The sequence below is a fragment of the Euprymna scolopes genome, chromosome 26 (genome assembly GCF_053919585.1).
Source record: "Euprymna scolopes isolate OS-2025 chromosome 26, ASM5391958v1, whole genome shotgun sequence".
Taxonomy (NCBI): domain Eukaryota; kingdom Metazoa; phylum Mollusca; class Cephalopoda; order Sepiida; family Sepiolidae; genus Euprymna; species Euprymna scolopes.
The window spans coordinates 109,763,137-109,783,495 of record NC_136507.1 but is presented as its reverse complement, the minus strand read 5'-3'; the positions used below and the strand labels follow the sequence as shown (position 1 = coordinate 109,783,495).

The window sequence follows — 20,359 nt, the reverse complement described above, 5'->3', positions numbered from 1 at the left end:
ACCGTTTCAATTTAAGGACACAGGAAATAGGACGTCTCTAATTTCTGAACACCATTACCAAAACAATATTATGCAAACTGCAAAGATGCAAAGTTTAGCACCTCGTGTTCATATTTAGAATATAAATTACTGGCACGATTGGTCTAAGACGAAACTGTGCCGGATAGGCGGAACACAATGGAAACACTAAATCATATTTAAAAGTGAAGAGAAACAATTTTAACCTTTTCACAACTTGAGAAATAAGTTGAAATATCAGTTGGCCACTATGTTCAGTGAACTAAAATAGATACAGGAGTTCTTATTGGAAAAATCTACACATTGTCAGACAAATGAAATGACATAGGCATCTTGCGGATGAATAAAATGTGTTTTTGGACGAATAATTAGAATGTGCATGTGACAGTTGAAATGATGCACGTTTTTGGTTTAACAAAACAATATTTTTACGCAGGCACAAAAATATTGCAACGTCTAGATTACACATATACATCCTCACTCGTGAGCGACCAAGGAATCAAATAAAGTCTTTTTACACAAACATGCGACACGTGATTATATGCACTTTCCATTCTCTTAATTGTTGCTTCTTTCACTCTGGTTGTAGTTGTTGACCCCCCGTGTCTGTTTAGCTAGATGAACAAAGCTATTCGTGCATGAAACATGATGGAGACTTGCTGATTTTCAAAGGTTTTATTTAGAAAGAGAGTTTACACATTGATGGAGAGACTACCTAGCTAAAATTAATTCTTTCTTACTTCTTTTTCTAACTTTGGAATTGAGAGACACAGCTCTCTCCAAGAAATCAAGGATGAAACAGTTCAAGAATGGAGTGATCTAAGCACAAGTTGCTGATGCTTCTACTCCTCTGTGTGTCTTAATTTATCAAGTTAGAAAAACAATTAATTTTAGCTAAGTAGTCTCTCTCTCTCAATGTGTTTTGACAAGCTTCTGGGTCTGACCTTTACTCCTGATCTGAAATGGAACACGTACGTCAAGTCTGTTGCCAAGGTCACTGGAAAGATGGTGGGATCCTTCTACCGCTCCAGAAGATATCTCACTACTGATGCAATTCTCTATCTATATAAAAGCCAAGTACGTCCAAGGATGGAATACTGCTGCCATATCTGGGCAGGAGCTGCTAAAAGCAGCCTATCCTGCCTTGACAGAGTACAAAATAGACTTCGTGGCTTAGTAGGGGATGCCATTTTCTCTACCCTGCAACCTCTCTCCCACAGAAGAGACGTTGCGAGCATATCCTTGTTTTATCGTTATTTCCATGGCAGGTGCTTGTCTGAACTCCAATCTCTGGTCCCCCCTCGCCAATCTTTCACAAAAAACACCCGTCTAGCTGAATCCACTGTGAAAAATTTCCCCCACTCTATATCTGTGCCTAAATCAAAACGTAGATTCCATGAACAAAGCTTCTTTCTTAGAACTACACGCCTGTGGAACTCTGTTCTGTTTGCCTGCTTCCCACCTGACTACAAGTTGGATGTCTTCAAGTCCAACGTTAACAAATTCCTAATGAACCGCCCCCTTAAGTAAACACTTCATCAAATCTCCACACTAACGTAATGTACTTGTAATAACTCTTATCCCTGAGTGGCTTCCGGGCCTAGATAAGTGGTGATCACTGTGTAAAAAAAAAAAAAAAAAAAAAAAAATTTATAAATTCTCTCTCTCATCTCTCTCTCTAAATAAAACGTTTGAAAAGTCAGCAACTTTAGCTTAGATCTCTATTCTCTGGCTTGAACATTTGAGTCATTGTTTGACACCTGTTGGATCTAGAGAGTCTAACCTTTGACCTCCACTTCAATCATGCCAGGGTAAATTTCTGTTGAGGACCAGGTCATCCTGACATGTATTTATGTGACCTTCTTCAAAATTCACACTAGCTAATTTTATCGCTATTTACTGGCATAGGGTCCCAATATATAACACTAAGGATAAGCTATAGAAACAAAATTTTTCAAATAAATGCCAAAAGTGGCTTATTACCTTCATTTATATGTAAATAGATGGGAACAAGTGATTTTTTTCAAAACGGGTCAAAATTGGAGGGTCGCTGGCCCCAAACGTGATTTGACCGCGTCAACGCGTGAAAATGGCCCAAATTTCGCTCCCGAACACACTTAATCATTTATTGAAAGCCACAGGGTGCATTTTTTGACTATAAATGCATTTGTATCATTAAATCTAACATTCCCATTGGCTATCCCACAAGTATAGGGCTTTTAGGGTATCTCAGAGTCCAAAATGGGTCAAAATTACCCCAAAATTAGCTAAAAATGGTCGGAAATCACGGATTTTCCAAAATGCACCTCTCACAGGGTGCAATTTTTGACCATAAATGGCTCTATATCATTAAATCTAACATTCTCACTGGTTATCCCACCTATATAGGGCTTTTCAAGGTATCTTAACGGTCCAAAATGGGTCAAATTTACCCAAAAATTAGCCAAAAATGAACGAAAATCATGGATAATCCCCAAAATGTAGGTATTATATCTCATCGGGCTCCTATAAACACTCCTGTATGGCTTTTTACAGTTGGAAGACTGAAATAACCACCCTGTTATCTTATCCATTTGTATTTAGGGTATTTAGAGATCTTTGGGGGACGTAAAAAGGGTCAAAACAATCCAAAAATGACAAAATTACGCTTTACGTTACATAACATATATGAATCATTAGTTCATTCATCAATGATACTTTTTAGAAACATCGTAACTTTACTACATCAACTTCTCAGAAAGTAATTAATTGTAAATTGAACATTGAATGTCAATAAAATGCTGTCCAAGAAGAGTCTGAATTCATATTGTGCTATGGATTGTATCCGATCTGTTTAATGAGTAGTTCAAATTGTTTGAGGTATCATGCTCTGGCAATTAGTCACTTATATCCTCCACTTCAAATTGATCATCGTCCAAATCCAAACGATTGTGCAGTTCTTGCTCTGCCAGAAACCGTTCATGTTCCATATCGACGTGGAAAGTGTCAATGAGCCATTTGCGAGAGAGAGACTTTTGATCGACAAAGAATCTTCGTTCATGTACATCAAATTCATCAGGATTCACATCTTTTGAAAGTATATTGAGAAGGACATGGTGCTCTCGATTCCATTTAATCATATTCACACGTCTGGAACCCTTTGCTTTGTAGACATCTTTGTCGTAAATTTTTAGCGATCGATCAAGTTTATGTTTTATCCCAGGTATTGTAACATAACGAACATCACTTCCAAAGGCTTTCTGCCTCAATTGTAGTAATCGGAAGGAGAACTGGTGAATATGATTTTTCTGTGTTGTGGTACCATATTTGGCAGCATGATGTTGCACAGCTTGAACACATTCAGCCTCAGTTGGAAGAGAATCAAGCAGAAGATAAGTCCAATCGTCGTAATTATAATCTTCGTCAATCTGCCCTGCTATACCAGCCATGTTCATTGCATTTTACTAACTGAAAAAGAAAGCAAAGTTCAATCAAATTCACAATTAATGCAATGCAATGTTATCGTGTCTATTTAAAGATGCCATTGCATTGTTACAGAAAGAAAACATTTCCTTATTTGGTATTTTTCCATCTATAACTCAAATTAAGCCCCTTTTTGACAACCTATGTTGATTCTTAGGGACTTTTTGACTCTCTTTGGCTAAATCGGCCATATTTAGCCCCTTTTAAAGGTCCTTATACCCCTCATTAACAGTGCAAAAGTTAGGAGAGTGCCTGCTTCAAGCATTTCCCAACAGTTTCTGCCATGTAGAGGTGTCTTTGGGCCCATGGGAGGTGCATTTTGGAAAATCTGTGATTTCCGACCATTTTTGGCTAATTTTGGGGTAATTTTGACCCATTTTGAACTCTGAGATACCCTAAAAGCCCTATACTTGTGGGATAGCCAATGGGAATGTTAGATTTAATGATACAAATGCATTTATAGTCAAAAAATGCACCCTGTGGCTTTCAATAAGTGATTAAGTGTGTTCGGGGGCAAAATTTGGGCCATTTTCACGCGTTGACGCGGTCAAATCATGTTTGGGGCCAGCGACCCTCCAATTTTGACCCGTTTTGAACAAAATCACTTGTTCCCATCTATTTACATATAAATGAAGGTAATAAGCCACTTTTGGCATTTATTTGAAAAATTTTGTTTCTATAGCCTACCCCTAATAACACGAAGGCTTTGTACTGAGTTCTTTGTGGATTGTTTGATGATATGTCTGTTGCTGATGGTGGATTTAAATTGAGTCTGATCTAGCATATCTGAAAAGCATATGGAAATTTTCCTGAGCTGTTTCTCATTTTAATTTGATGTTCATTTTTATTTGTTACTTGGGGTCAAATTTATAACAGCTATGTCTGTAGGGAAGTGTTAGATATGAGTGGATGTTGAGCTTCAACTAATTCAGCCTTTCTGCAGATGCAGAAGAATAATGACAGATTTTTGGTTTTAGTGAATTTGTGATGTATATCTTGATGACAGCTCTGACTCTCTGTCATTTGAGTCAGAACTGCTTTGCAACTGTTTGTTGTAGTACAAAGAAAAACCTCAAGCAATAACACGTTAAAACCAACATAAATCATAGGATTTTATTCAGAAAATTGCTTCATCACGGTTAATGTGCAGCCGACATTTGATCTGGAAAAGATATGCTAATGAATAAAGAAGAAAAAAAAACACAGGATACAATCAATCGTGTTTTCGTTTTTCTCTATTCATATAACAGTTATATCTGCGGTGGAATATTACATGTAAGTAAATGTTGAGCTCCAACTTATTCAGCATTTCTAAAAACACATAGGACTGACAAAGCCATAATTTAATAGATATGTGGTATTCAGCTTGATGAGGTTCTGACTGGAGTCAGCTCTGTATTGCAACTGCAGTTATAGTCAGCTAACATACCTCCTAACTTCCGGCATGGCTGCTACTGAAAGCGGTGATAAGACAAATCAGTTCCTTCACTTTTATTGTTCTTCAGTATTTCGATTGTGAAGTGATTTATTAAACTATAAGAAAATGACAAGATTGAAAAATATACAATAAAAATTATATAAAAAAGACACATTAATTGACAAGGTAGAAGAAGATGAAAATATTTCTAATGGTCTGCTTATTTTTAATTGGATTTTTCTTTTAGCTTTGGCACTGCTAGACGACCTTTCCAGTCAGTAGTGAATGTAAAATTTTCAAATCTAATATATAAACGGCTATATGTCTGTTTGTCTGTCAATCTGTCTGTGTGTTGGTCTGTCTGTCTCCATATTTTCAAACTCTGTCTCCTTTGAAACTAAAAAGTCACAGAGTAGTGCTAGGGACCTCAAATGATTGAATTTTTTTACGGACCGTTCTTTTATGGGTCTTTAGCCGGTTAAGATGGTTTTTAAGGGGGCAAAAATGGGTCAAAATTAAAAAAAAAATTGTTAAACATTTTGTACATTATTCTTAGTTTATTTTTAATGTTTAATGAGTTTATATGTGTTTCACGGTGTGTACAGTGGTAACGTCACCAGCTTTGAATGCTAGAGTTTCAGTTTCAATTCTAGCTGATGGCACCTAAATACTTTTTTTTTACTTTTGAAATCACGACTCTATAATAATATATATGAAATCTGGACAAATTAAAATATCAGATTAAGCGTATTTTACGACCGGGCAAAGCCGGGCGCCCTTCCCCCAACCCCGCTAGTTTTATATGAATGACTAATTTCATTGAAATGTGTCTCCTTTTAGTGAATTGTATCTACGTTTAAAAATCTTTACTATTTCTAAAGATAAGCATTTATTTTTATTTTCAATTGGGTGGTTTTTCTTTTTGTCTTGAGAGATCACATTTTGATATTGCTGAAGGGTTTCAGTTAGCAGAACCGCAACCAACGAAAGGAACAAAGCAAAGAAATTGTTTGTAGTTCTGCTCTGGTAAAATGAGATAAAGACTAAGAAACGGTTGCTGATCACAGTGAAAAAAAAAAAAATGCTAAATAAAATATGAAAAGAGAATAATTAAAAAAGAAGAAAAAAATCCAAATACAACTGACATGCCATGTTGATTTGAAAAGATCCAACTTGAAAATCTTTTGACTTCTTGAATACCAAGTTAAAAAACTAAACATTAGAAAAAGAAAAAACGTTTCTGATTTTTTTGAGATAAGAATTGATTGCTTATATTATTTAGATTCTTCAGACTACTATTCTCACCTTCAGTGTTATTTTCACGTGGCCTTGACACAAAAACAAAAGAGTCTATTCAAATGTTTAGCAAGAAAATATAGAATTGAGTAATTTATTTGACATTTTTCCACATGAATTTTGTTTTCAAACCGTCATTATGAAGGGGACATGTTCATCCTCTACTGTGTTCATTTCCAAGGCTCTCATTATTACATCAGAATTTCCCTGTCAGTTTTCATACATTACTTCCCTCCAATGAGAATAGAAGAACATAAGTATAGTTTTGTTTAATTTGTTTTATGGCATATCAAACCTTTTTGAGTTATGTCAAAAATAACACAATACCTATTTTATGGCATATCAACTTCTTTTTGTGTCGTGTAATGCCAAAATTTAGACTTAGAAACTGTTGTGTCCTGTAATGCATGAGTCAGTTAAAGTATACCATTGTTTTTGAACTGAAGTCAGACCCACAGTGTCTTTCCAGTTTCTTCTTGTTGCAATTAAATCTCTCTTGATTGTTTTCAGTTTATTTTTGGTCTTCCTTTTCTTTTTACCATCAGGAGTCTATTAGAGAACTTGGTTGGCAATTCTCTTTGGAGCCGATCTTAAAATATTTTCGAACCAGTCTAGATGTCATTTGCAGATTGACAATACTTCCTGTTGGTTAGTGCGGTCTCTGACTTCTTGGTTGAAAGAAAAGAATGAAACTGCAGCACTAACGCTAATGTGGGTTTAACCAGCTCCCTCCAAATGAGGAAGTTTTATGGAAGTATGAAATTTACAAGCAGTCCCCAATCGCATGTATATCCCATTAGGAGAAATGATGTTAGGTTTTTGCAACTTTTGCAGGAGGTATCAACGTCCTCCTATATGCAGCTCCTGGTATTCCCAAATTGGTCACCCCATCTGGTACTGACCAGGCTCCACATTGCTTAACTTCAGTGATCTACTAAGAACTGGAATGTCAACATGGTTATGCTGTATTACTTCTTGGTTGCCAAAACACTTATGAACAATTAATTGTATACGATTAATTAACCACAAGTTGCTATTTTACTGATAACAGGGTTGTAATTGTCTTTTCTAGCATTTAATGAAATGTGCTCTGATGAATTCATAACACTTGTGTCCCCTCAACATACATACTTCCGACTAACCCGACAAGCAGCAAAATCCCACCCCTTCACTGTTGAGGTCCCTAGATGCCAGAAAGTCTTCTACTCTAATGGTTTCTTCCCTCGGCCTGCTAGACTTTTGAATTGATTCCATTTTTATTGCTTCTCTAACTGTACTGCAGAGGTTTAAATGTAATGTGAACAGACATCTCGCTACCCAACTCCCCGCAATCCTCCGTTAGAATCTTCTAAATAGCAGTCCCTTATGTCCAAATGGTGATACGCCTTATTTGGAATAAAAAAGAGTAAAAACAATTCAGCATCAGCAAATTTTTCTTCTGCATGACATGAAGATTCAAATTTGCATCCAGTTGACAAACTCTAGGATGAATTTTTTTCTTTTTTTTTTTTTTACAAAGGAGTTACCATTTATCAAAGTCTGGAGGCCACTCGAGGATAAGAGTTAATGAGTGTACGATAGTCAATGGGGCAATATCGTAGTAATCATTAGTAGTGGAAATTTAGCAAATTGGATTACTTAAAGGGGACAGCTCATCAAGAACTTGTTTACATTGGACTTGAAGATGACCATATTGTAGTCAGCTTGAAAACAGGGAAACAGAAAAGAATTCCACAGGCGTGCAGTTTTAAGAAAGAAACTTTGTTCATGGAATCTTTGTTTAGGTTTAGGCATGGAATTTTTGTTAAGGTTTAATAATTCAAATAACAACTCATGGACAAACAACCAATCAGAACTCAGAAAATGGACTCGCCCATCTAAGCACAATAGAACATCCCAGGCTGCTTAGATATCAACTCTTTAACTTCTGATCGCAATCTATTTTTGTTCTAGCTCAGTTGGTCACACAACTGAGCATTGGATATTAAATTCAATCTTGTTTCTCTCACTACACTCATTAGCAAACTAATTGATCTGGAAGTCCAAGAATATAACCATGTCATCATGCATTATTCTCAGTGATTTGCTTTTTTTCTGCATATTGACCCATACCTACTGGCTTGCTCAATCCCAGCATTATTAAAAAGTAAATTACAACAGGATTGGAACTCAACATTTCTGATGCTATAGACTGTGAGAATAAGTCATGTAGAGTCGAAATGGACCATGGGTTTACTTTTAGCAGCCTCATAATTCTTACTTCTTTGCTATTTTATTTTTTTAGTCCTCATATTCCATGTGATGTTTCTGGCCTAGGAGGACAAATTGCTGTTTTCTATGTAGACTGTTGTTTTGAGTGTTGTATGTGAGGAATGTCAACCATATTCAATCATCATTCACCTTCTATTTATCTCATTAATCCTTATCCTCAAGTTGTTTTTAGCCTTATTAAATGGTGATTCATTAGTCATAAAAGAGAAATATTGTGTTTGAGCATCAGATCACAAAAGGGTTGATATGCCATAAGACAACAAACGAATTCATTTTTGTTTATAAGAAATTTTAAAAAAGGCATCTGTTTTGACCCGGTTTAATTTCAAGATGTATACATAATTACTCAAGATGGAAAATGTGTTTGTTACATAAATATAACGCGAACGCATCAATAAACCACTTATTAGCTCAACAGCTGCAAATATTTTATAGATTTTCAGATAAAACATTTCTAACTTTAGATAAAATCCAATCGTTTGTGAAACAGCAATATTTTATTAAAAAATAAAATCGATTATGTTTTTATTATTTGGGTTATTTAGACCAGAGTTTCCCAAAGTGCGCTCCGCAGAGCCCCAGGGTTCCATGAGTGAAACTGAGGGGCCCTGGAAACCCTTTCTTAAACAGGACCAAATGCTTTATATGGAAAAAATTAAATGGCTGCTCACATTTAATTATTGATCTTTTTTTACTGGAAATAGATATGATACATGTGGTTGTTCCCTTTGGCTTAAGTCAACAAACCCCAAAATCATTAGTTAGTGTTAAAATTTGAAATTTCTGTGAAAAAACATTTGCTCTACTCAGGGGTTCCATGGAAGTTTGGGAACTCCTGGTTTAGATGACTATTCTCATCTTGGCTGTTATTTTCACATTTCATTTGATGAAACCTCTTTCTTTACGTGCTTTTTTTTTTTGTCAAACTTGGATGTCTTTTTGTTGAATTTGGGAATATTATTGCCAAGCTCAAAAACCTGTAAACAATTTAGAATTGAACTCCTTATTTAATCCATGGAGGTAGATTATTCTCGTTCTAACAGTCATGATTGGGTTGAACCGTTTGTTGTTATTGCTAGTCATTATCATCTGTAGTAATTATTAATAGATTAGAACTTCAATTTTGGAATTACAATTCTGAATTTTTTAGATGATCGTTTGTATTGCTTATTTTGATTGGACTATTGAGTGTTTTTTTGTGCAACGTTTTGATCGATATAGCCTTTGACCTTCGTCAGGCATGTTGGTCATTGTCATGGAAAGGAAAGGAGAAAAGTTACTGACTCTGTAGATATTTTCATATTTTTGGAGTTTTTTTTTGTTTTGGAAGTTTTAATGTTTCTAAAATCTATATTAGAATTGTCCACATGACCCATGGCAAATGAGTTCAAAACCTTGGCTAATAATCAGTTCTGCGTAGTTAAAACGTTCAATTTTTACAAGTGATGATAATAACTAAGAAAATAATAATACTTTTCACTGATGTCAAAAGAGAACAATCTACACTCATAAAGAATTCTGTTTGAAATTCCAAGTTCCTGAGTTTATTGCAAATACAGGGTAGAATGATAAAATTGTCACCCTAAGGAAACCAACAGTACAGCTTTATTTTAAAACTTTTATTAAAAAAATCAATTCAAATAACTTGATTATGTAGTAGAGTTAACATCTATTCAAGATAACCATCTTTAGCCTTAATCACCACCTCGATACAGGTCCAGAACTGGGAGCATGCCTTTTCCACAAACACTGGCAGAGGCTCGGCGATCAGGCTGCCTTTGGTGTTGTGGGAGGTCATATTGGTGATGTTCCTGACATATGATCAAATGAAATAGTCCAGCGGGCTCAGGTTAGGAGGAGGAAGTCAGTGAGAGAAGGTACAAAATCGTAGCACTCCTTCTGAAGCCAAGCCTGTGTCTCTTTGGACGTGTGGGCTGGCACCGAGTCCTGCTGCCACACCTAGGACCTGCCAGCAGCTACCTGATTACACCAGGGGATCACCATACTCTTCAGCACATCCAGGTACACTTTGGTGCTGACTTTCAAGCTGACTTCGAAGATGTGAGGTGGCATGATATGACCCTCGCTTGAAACCCCACCAAAGATCATAACTGTGGGACGTCCGATGCGTTCTGTGCCCTCAAGCATTGAACCATCCATTTACATTTTGAGGGTGCTGGCAATGGTCCTGTTATCATAACTTGGATTGGTAGAGAGCATCACTTTTGGGATTTGTACACAACTGACCAACTAGTAGATGGCCTGCAACAAAAAAAGAAAACCTGTTTTTTCAAATGGATTTGGAATCATGTCGTCTTTTCTAGGGCGACAATTTTATCGTTCCACCATGTACTCGCATCCAACATGAAAATAATCCAAATTATCTTCATCTCAGAATTTCGAAACACGATTTTTTAAATTATGTTTTTAACACTTTCATTGTCAAGCTTAAGTCTAAAATAGGATTCTATGCTCTGTCAAACTTAAGTTTCATATAGTATTGTATTCATTGAGTAAACATTTAAAACGCATCCAAGCATATCACTGGGAGCATGAGTTGGAACAGATATATTGAGGGCATTGCTAAGGCTGCTGCAAAGAAGGTGGGTTCTCTACTGTATTCAAAATTTACTTTATGCCTGAGAGAAACCTGTACTTCTACAAGGCCACCATTCGCTCATGTATGGTTGCCACATTTGGTGCATTTGCTACTAGTTTCTCACTCTTAGACAAGGTTCAAAAGAGAGTCACCAACCTAATATGGCCTGCACTGTCAGCTAGGCTTCAACCGCTGTTCCATTGACAAAATGTTGCATCTTTCTGCCTGTTTTACAAGTATTTTAATGGTAGGTGCTCAAATGAACTACAAGCCCTTGTACCACCTCGATGTAAATACTTCCGACAAACAGCAAAATCCCACCCCTACATAGTAGAGATCCCCAGATGTAAGAAAATCTTCTATTCTAATAGTTTCTTCCCTAGAACTGCTAGACTTTGGAATTCCATTTCGAGTTCCTGCTTCCCTGACTGTTCTTACATCCAGAAATTCAAGTGTAATGTAAACAGAAATCTTGTTGCTCAACTCCCTACATAGTACCCCGCAAATTATGTCCCAGGTAGTAGACCTCTACATCAGAGTATAAGAATCATCGATATCAAAATTAATTTTATCTTTCAGCATATTCACCAGATTTATCTGAAACAATCAAAACGAATAACAAAATATATGTTTTCAGGAAGTGGTGTTTAATCAACACTGCTGGGGAGGCATGATTTAATATACTGTTTTATTTTTGAATCCTCGAAAATGTTTCATGGTAAATAACTGATGATTATTGAAATAACATTAGGACTGTTGTAAATTCAAAAAAGCAACAGGAGGTTAATTGACTTATTGGCAAAATAATTTTCCAATGAAGGACTAAAATTTAAAAAAATTGTTATTCTTTGTATAGTTTTAAAGCTTAAAAAAACTCCCAAAAATATGTTTCAGCTCATTCTGCAGTAACTGAAGAATACATACAATGTAGCTCGTCTCATTTGATCGCTAAGATACAAAAATATGGGTTAATTTCTCAAGCCATTTTTAAATTTTCAAAAGATATTTCCTTCCTTCAAAGCATTACAGTTATTAGTTTTTAGACTGCATTATTGGCTGGAATGTTCCTTTGAAAAGCACCGTGACGACACCTAAACAGGTTGAAATAGGGCTGTTTCTCTTCATTTCTTACTTTCTAACTATGATTTTTGGATTCTTCGCCCTTTGTAAACTTTTCTGCCTTAATGTAAAAGGAGTTGTTTGAAGGCTATATCAATGTGATTCATAGGAAACTCCGTAGACACGAATTAGTGTATAAAAGAATAATGACAATATTAAAAGGAATTTTCAGTAATTTTCAACTATATTACAATTATTTACCAACGTACAAGATGGTAGGTGTTGATGTCCCCAAAAATAAAAAGAAACGTATACAACTGTTCGGCGAGGCTTTCCTTTGTTTAATTTTTAATTATTTCTTTATTTCCGGAAGTTAGTGTCGCAGGCTGGCTATCAAATCAATATTTGCATTAATTTACAACCTAAATGGATTGTTTTTAGATTAAAAAAATCAAGATTTTCTAAAATAGCCAGAGTCAAAAATAGAAGGTGATGACGCTCAAATTTCTTATTTCGAAATGAATTTCATCCATCTGAAAAATTCCTAAGCTAGCTGAATTTGCAGATTTATTTTTGTTTTGAGCCTGATTTTATGGGATATTTGCAAGAAAAACTTTTAAAGGATGTGTGGTGTCACGGCTGGATGATATGAGATAAAATGTCCTATAAATATTATCTCAGCGATTAATTGAAGCTTCAAATTGCACAAATTCCAACAATATAATTATGAATATATATATATATATATATATATATATATATATATTCATCAAAACCCTTCAGTGATTTTTTAGACACCCTATATATATATATATATATATAGGACGCATCAGACATTCTGAAACGTACGTAAACGATTTCAATGACTTAAAAACATTATTACAATGATCCAAACATAATTCTCAATGAAAAACAAAGACATGGAATAGTAAAATAATGTTAAAAAATACACATTGTTGGTGACTGCTCCCTTATTTAAATATACATCTTTCTTTCGTTGGAATTTATTAACCCATTTTTATATATATATATATATATATATACATTTTATTTTTTATTACTGTATCTTTCTGTTAAGTTATATTATTGTTTCAGCTACCCGGCCGTTTTTTGGCTGTCTGTAGCTTCTTCAAACTTTTACAGAAATGTGTTTAAATAATCAATAATGGTAAAATGATAAAGATTTTCAACCCTTCAGTTACTTTTTGGAAACCCTGTACATCTATATCTATATATCTATAAAAGTGAAAGTGTCTGTCTGTGTACATTTCCCTATGCAATAACTCTGTCAACTTTCAGTCTACAGACTCGAAATTTGATATACAGGTTACTGAGATTTGGGAAAATCTTTGTAATCCGTTTTCAACCAGAAATTTGGCTGTTAAGGGGTCAAAGTTCAACGATTTGACCTTTGAGAACTTTACCAATCTCCTCCGACAATTTTGGGTCTAAACACTTGAAATTTTACGTATAGGTTCCATGGACATGGATCTAACTTAACAACTTTATTTGAGCCTAAAACAATAAATGTTAATGGGTCATAATAGGGGTCAAAGTTTTAAAAAATTTGACTCCTGCAGTCTCTACCAAATTACTCAGACAATTTCTGGTCTAAACATTTGAAATTTTACATAAAGGGTATTCAGAGAAAGGGCAACCTGCTTAATCGGTTAGGGTTGAAAATTTGAGCTACCAATATATAAATCTATGTATGTATGTTTGCATGTCTGCCTAAAACTTTTGACAGAGGTGACGGATTTTCACAAGGTTGAAGTTCAACCCTTCAGATGACAAATACCGAAAGATTGGCTAAAAACATTAATTTCTTCACCCTCAACTTGGCACTTTTTAACAGGAAGGGGTTACTTTTTTTGCCGATATTTTCGAAAGTCATCCCCTCTTTTTGATTGTCTAGCCTTAATTAAAACCTACGTCACTTCCGGTTTGGTGGTGGTTGTAACAGCAAAGACGTCATGTTTTTTTCCGTTCTTTTCTTCATTCGCAGTACGGGTTCGAGCCTGCCTTCCTACTACAACTTTTTTTTCTTTTTTTTTGCTCAACACACACCTACAAACACCTGAGCAACGCCGGGCTGAAATGTTAGTATGTATATATATATATATATATATATATATATATATATATATAGTAGAGAATTAGAAGACTATCACAATGCGAGGAATGGGATATTGTCGGTGTTGTTGGAAGAAGACGAAAACAAATGGCAATTTACAAATCAATAAGTACATACATATGTGTCTATATATACATATATTTATTCAGTTGTATATATATATATATATATATATATATATATATATATATATATATATATATATATATACATACTAGCAAAAGTACCCATCGTTGATTGGGTTCAAAAACAGCCTACAGAAAATGGACTCTGATTTATGAAAGGATGATAGGGTATGAAAAGGAAGGGTTGTAAAGAGATAGCTTCGAATTTGGGGGTATCAAACCAAAGCAAAATATAATGAAAGTAAAAGTAAAATAGATAAACCCCATAATTTATCATACCATACCTGTTCAGACTGAAACACTTATCACAATATTCTGTGGATCTATATTAAAAAACCTTGTTAAACTTTGTGACATATTTCCATTTTTTTATATACCATATTTTTTTTATTATACCATATTTCTTCAAACTGAAATATAATTATCAAAGTATACTTACACAGATAGATATGAAGTCTTTATTAAAGTTTGTGCCTATTTCCATTCTATGGAGGCCAGGTGCGAACGCAGACCCCACAATTTTATTATACCATCCTTATTTAAGTTAAAACATACTTATCAAATTATTATTATGTACATCTATATCAAAAACACTTGTAAAGGTTTTTTTTTTTCATTTTGAAATTGTTTATTTCCATACTTTGTGGACGAGGCGCGAATGCAAACCCACAATTTTAATGCACCACCGTTCTGCCAGATCAAACGTACCCATTCCTGTGTCTTGATACATCTTCTGTCATTATATGTAATAAGTTTTTTAAAGTAGTCAACCATATAGGAGCCTATTCGTAACCAGACACACACACACACAGCTTTATATTATAGATATATAGACACATATGTATGTACTTATTGATTTGTAAATCGCCACTTGTTTTCGGCTTCTTCAAACAACACCAACTATATCTCATCCTCATATTGTGATAGCCTTCTAATTCTCTACTACATACCTATCCCACACAATGCTTCAAGCAAATTACATATCAATTATATATATATATATATATATATAAAATAAGAATTACAGTTAAGTTTATCAAAATGATCCAAGATGGCAAAACTATGCACATTTTATCTTTCTTTTAATAATATATTGGAATTCTTTCCCTTTTCCTTGTACCTATTTGTGAATTATTACACTGATTTCTGCTTTTTGGATTATCTTGGATCATCTTCCAATTACGTGATTTCCTTGTATTTTACTTGTGCGAATGGAAATTTAACTTTCTTGGATTTGCATTTTTGGATTTTACCGTCATTGGAAATTTTACCTTTCACCAGACTTTCCATTCACGTGAAATCACTTTTTTATTCACCTTAATCCCTCTGCTTCTCTTTTTTATCAAGTAAGATCTATGACTTGTAGTTTCATTTAATACTTTTGCAAGCAAAATCCGATCCCGCATTTTGCTAAATCCTACCCTCTGATGAGAAGGAAAGTATTTCTTTGAAACTCCACGGATTAAGGACTATCCACTTATTTAGTGTTTCCTTTTTAAAATTAAATATATTTTTAACTCTTTTTCAATTTATTTACTTGTTCTTATATATATATATACTAGACTGCCTGTGACCCGTTGAGTCAGTATGTTATATTAGCTATGGAATTAATGTATGAGCATGACACTTGTGACGTAAAGAAAATATTTTTTTGTGACATAACAGAAACATTTCTATGAAAGTAAATATTAAAATGAAAAAAGAATATAGGCAGATTTCTATGAGTCATTCTGTTTATAATTGTTTATTTTTGAAAAAAAAAAACTTACAGCCATTGAATTATAAGTGGTTTGCCATACTTAGAGGTAAATGTGTGCTGAACAGATACCATAATACTTAAAGTTAAATTCAAATTTTATTAACAATTGTTTATTTGGATAATTTAAACACGAACAAAGAAACAATTGGGATGCTGAAAACGTACACTGTAAAACAATACGTTTTATTGTCACTTTGATTATTTGTGTATGTATGCATGTGCAACCAAAAGTCGTAAACCGGATGTTGGGTTACAACACCCGTTACAAGGTCATTTGAGTTTTATGATTATATAAAATGATGATAAATACCCCATAAAATCAGGTTTAAAAGGAAGATGAATCTGCAATTTCAGTTAGCTTAGGAATTTTTCAGCTTAATGTAAATCGACATCTTGCTGCTCAACTCCCTACATAGTATCCTTGCAGATTATGTCTCGGATAGTAGATCCCTACATCAAAGTGGCACTGTGTTTGTTTGGGGGGAAAATGCAATAAAAAAAAAAAAATAATTCTTTTTCTGAACTCTCTTTTCAATCTTTCAAGTAAAAACTGATTTATTTTATTTTATTGTTTCTTTCATAACGTCAAATAAATCAATGGGAAAACAATTTTAATCTTTTTGTGTACATATTTTTCATGTAGTTCATATTATTGTCATATGCAGTTGGTTAAAGCAATGATAAGAACATCGGATGATGATCGTACTTGACCACTTGATTGTCGTCTTTTCTGCAATCTTGTCAATCACTGCTGGTGGCAATTATTTTAAGTTTCTTTCTATCTTCACTGATATCCTTATTTCTTCACTCAGCTGGAATTTTTTTTTTTTTACTTTCCTGATAAAATCGTGTTTGAAATGGGTATATTTGCTGATGACACATGTTCTATAATAGAGGGGAAAATGAATGTACACACATCTAAGACAATGGCAGAACGCCTAGAAAAGGATCTTCAATCAGAGGCTGGACAAAAAACATCTCAACCAATGATTGTCATAACAAATAACCCATTGCCTGAGAGTCCATCTTTTAAATTCCTCAGCCTAACATTTACAGGCAACATAAATTGAAACAAATACATTGAGGACATTGCCAAGACTGCTGCATAGAAGTTGGGCTCCCTCTATTATGCTAGAAAGTTATTCGTACCAGAGAGCATCCTATATCTTTACAAAGCCACAGTTTGCCTATGTAAAGAGTATTGTTTACATATCTGGGATGGTGCATCTACCACTAGTCTCTCCCTCTTAAATAGGATCCAAAACAGGATTTCAAATCTAATAGGTTCCATTGCCACAATCTTGCATCCATGTGCCTGTTTTACAAGTACTTTAATGGAGTATGCTCTGACAAACTCATAGCACTTGTGTCTCCTCAATGTATGTAGCCCTGACTAATCCGACAAAAAGCAAATTCCTACTCCTTCACTGTTGAGGTCCAGAAAATCTTTTAATTTAGCAGTTTTTCCCTCAGACTGTCAGACTTTGGAATTCCCTACCTTTTTCCTACTTTCCTGACTGTACTAACCTACAGAAGTTTTAATGTGAACAAACATCTTACTGCTTCACTCCTCACAGCCCTCTGTTAGACATCATCCCAAATCGTAACCCCTTACATTCCAATTCGCAATATATCTTGTTTGAGGTGAAAAAAAAAAGCTTCTTGTGGACCAATTTTTTCCACTGGGAGTACTCAATAGATATTATATCCATACCTTTGTGACAAGGGACACTTGTCATGATGATAAAAGTAATACTTTGATTATTTCAGCCATAAAGATTCTTGATGATATAGCTGGAAATGTCTTCTCAATTATGAAATCATTTCTTTCTGATAGGTTCATAAGAGTAGTAGTTGAGGGGCAAAAATCAGAAGCTCACAGTATTAATGCTGGGGTCTCTCAGGGGTCCATCCTGGGCCCAACTCTTTTTCTGATCTACATTAATGATCTTCCAAATCACATCCTTACATCATTTGTAGACATTTATGCTGACGACACTACCATTTATGGTAGAACATCTAAGACAGTAAACGACCAAGTTCTCTCCGATTCTCTCTCCTCTGATCTTGAGCACGTGGTACAGTGGGGAAAGGAGTGGCTGGTTACTTTTAATGCATCTAAAACCAAGCTTCTATCTTTACGTCATCAACGTTCTGATCCACATTTGGCATCAATTGAAATGAATGAGGAGGCCTCATGTTTTGACAAGCTTCTGGGCTTGACCTTTACTCCTGATCTTAAATGGAACACGTACATCAAATCTGTTGCCAAGGTCACTGGAAAAATGGTGGGATCCTTCTATCAATCCAGTAAATATCTCACTACTGATGCAATTCTCTATCTATATAAGTGCCAGGTACGTCCAAGGATGGAATACTGTTGCCACATCTGGGCAGGAGCTGCTAGAAAGGACTTGTCCTGCCTTAATAGAGTTCAAAATAGACTCTGTAGCCTCGTAAGAGATGTCCTTTTCTCTTCCCTGCAACCTCTATCTTACAGAAGAGATGTTGCGAGTTTGTCTCTGCTGTATCGTTATTTTCATGGAAAGTGTTTGACTGAGCTTCAGTCTTTGGTCCCCCCTCGCCAAACTTTCACAAGAAACACTCGTCTAGCTGAAAACACTATCAATAATTCCCCCCACTCTTTATCTGTGCCTAAACCTAAATGTAGATTCCATGAACAAAGCTTCTTTCTGTGGAATTGTCTTCCGTTTTCCTGCTTTCCAGCTGACTACAATATGATTTTCTTCAAGTTTAATGTAAACAAGTTGTTTATGAGCCATTCCAATTGTTAACAAATTTACTGAATTTCCATTACTAACGATTACTTTATCGTCCAATTTCTACTGTACACGCTTTAACCCTTATCCTCGAGTGGTCTCTTGGCCTTGATAAGTGATGATCCCTATGTAAAAAAAAAACAACAAAAAAAAACAGCAGCTTCTTTTTTAACAAAGATTTTGACCTTATTTAGAGCATTAGTGAAATCAATTTTTGGTCTTCCAACAAAGGAGAGATTGGGCCTAGTAAGTCACTCCTGTTCATCTGTTTGTGCACATTTTCCTCAATAACAACACCTTGGAATTTTTTAAAATTTTGCACAAACATTAGTCATGATAAAAGTAATTTTTGCCAGAATGGATTTTCTTGAATATTTCTGGATGCCCCACCCCCATGGGCCATTATAGGAGTCAAATTGCCCCAAAATCATTTGTTTGCACATTTGTTCACACTTTTCTCAATAACAACTCTTTAAATTTAAAAAAAAATTTTGCATAAACATTAGTAATGGTGAAAGTAAATTTTGCTAGAACGGATTTTCCGGGATAACTCTGGTTGTCCATAAGGGGCCATTATAGGGGTAAAATTGCCCCCAAATTGTTTATCCATTCATGTTTGCACTTTTCTCAATAATCACACTTTGGGTTTTTTTTTAAATTTTGCACAAACATTAGTCATGGTGAAAGTAAATTTTTCACTCATGGAGGTGGACCCCCGCATGCTTAGTTTTTTAATTATTAAATTTATTTTTACAAATTCTCTTTTCAGCTCTTCCAACAAAAACCGATTTGGTCAAGGAACGGACTTTGCTGTAAAATTGGCTCCCGTCGAGATAACTTGAGATACATCCTGCCCCTCATCGCATACTACTTCATTACAGGACCTTGGCGTAGCCTCTGGGTACGCTTTGGTTATGATCCTCGTAAGGATCCAGCAGCCAAAAAATATCAAATTGTTGACTTTAGAGTTCGACAGAGTAAGTATATAAGTTTTATAAAACTTTTCCCTCTTAATGTTACTGGATATATCTATATATCTGTAAAAATGAGAATGTGTGTGTGTGTGTGTGTGTGAGGACACTTCTTAACCTATATACTCAATGAATTTTTGATCTACATACTTGAAATTTGGTATATAGGGTATTCAGACATGTGGAAAACTTTTTAATCAGTTTTCATCTGGAGAGAAAGGTTGCTAAGAAGTCAAAATTGAAAAATTAGTATATAGAGGGATATCGGATTCTTATCGTTTGTCAACTGTTTCACAAATGCACATGCATGAATCGTTCAGAATAAGTAGATTTGAAAACACTTTTTAAAGATCGTGTTAATCTGGCCTAATGGTTATCGTACTTGACTCACTGTCTTTAGGTTTTGGTTTCAATCTCAGCTCGAGTATTTTTTTACTTACAAAAAGTTAACTGTTTAAAAACAAAACA

General features: G+C 34.8%; 1 protein-coding gene across 1 annotated transcript in view; it reads left to right on the top strand.

Annotated features, from left to right (window-relative positions):
* The window catches only part of LOC145248363 (general transcription factor 3C polypeptide 5-like), a 356,244-nt gene that overhangs the window by 49,584 nt on the left and 286,301 nt on the right, over window positions 1-20,359 (top strand). The window contains exon 5 of the mRNA XM_080110286.1: window positions 19,690-19,897. Within this exon, the coding sequence (XP_079966412.1) occupies window positions 19,690-19,897 (208 nt within the window). The remainder of the gene's footprint in view (window positions 1-19,689; window positions 19,898-20,359) is intronic.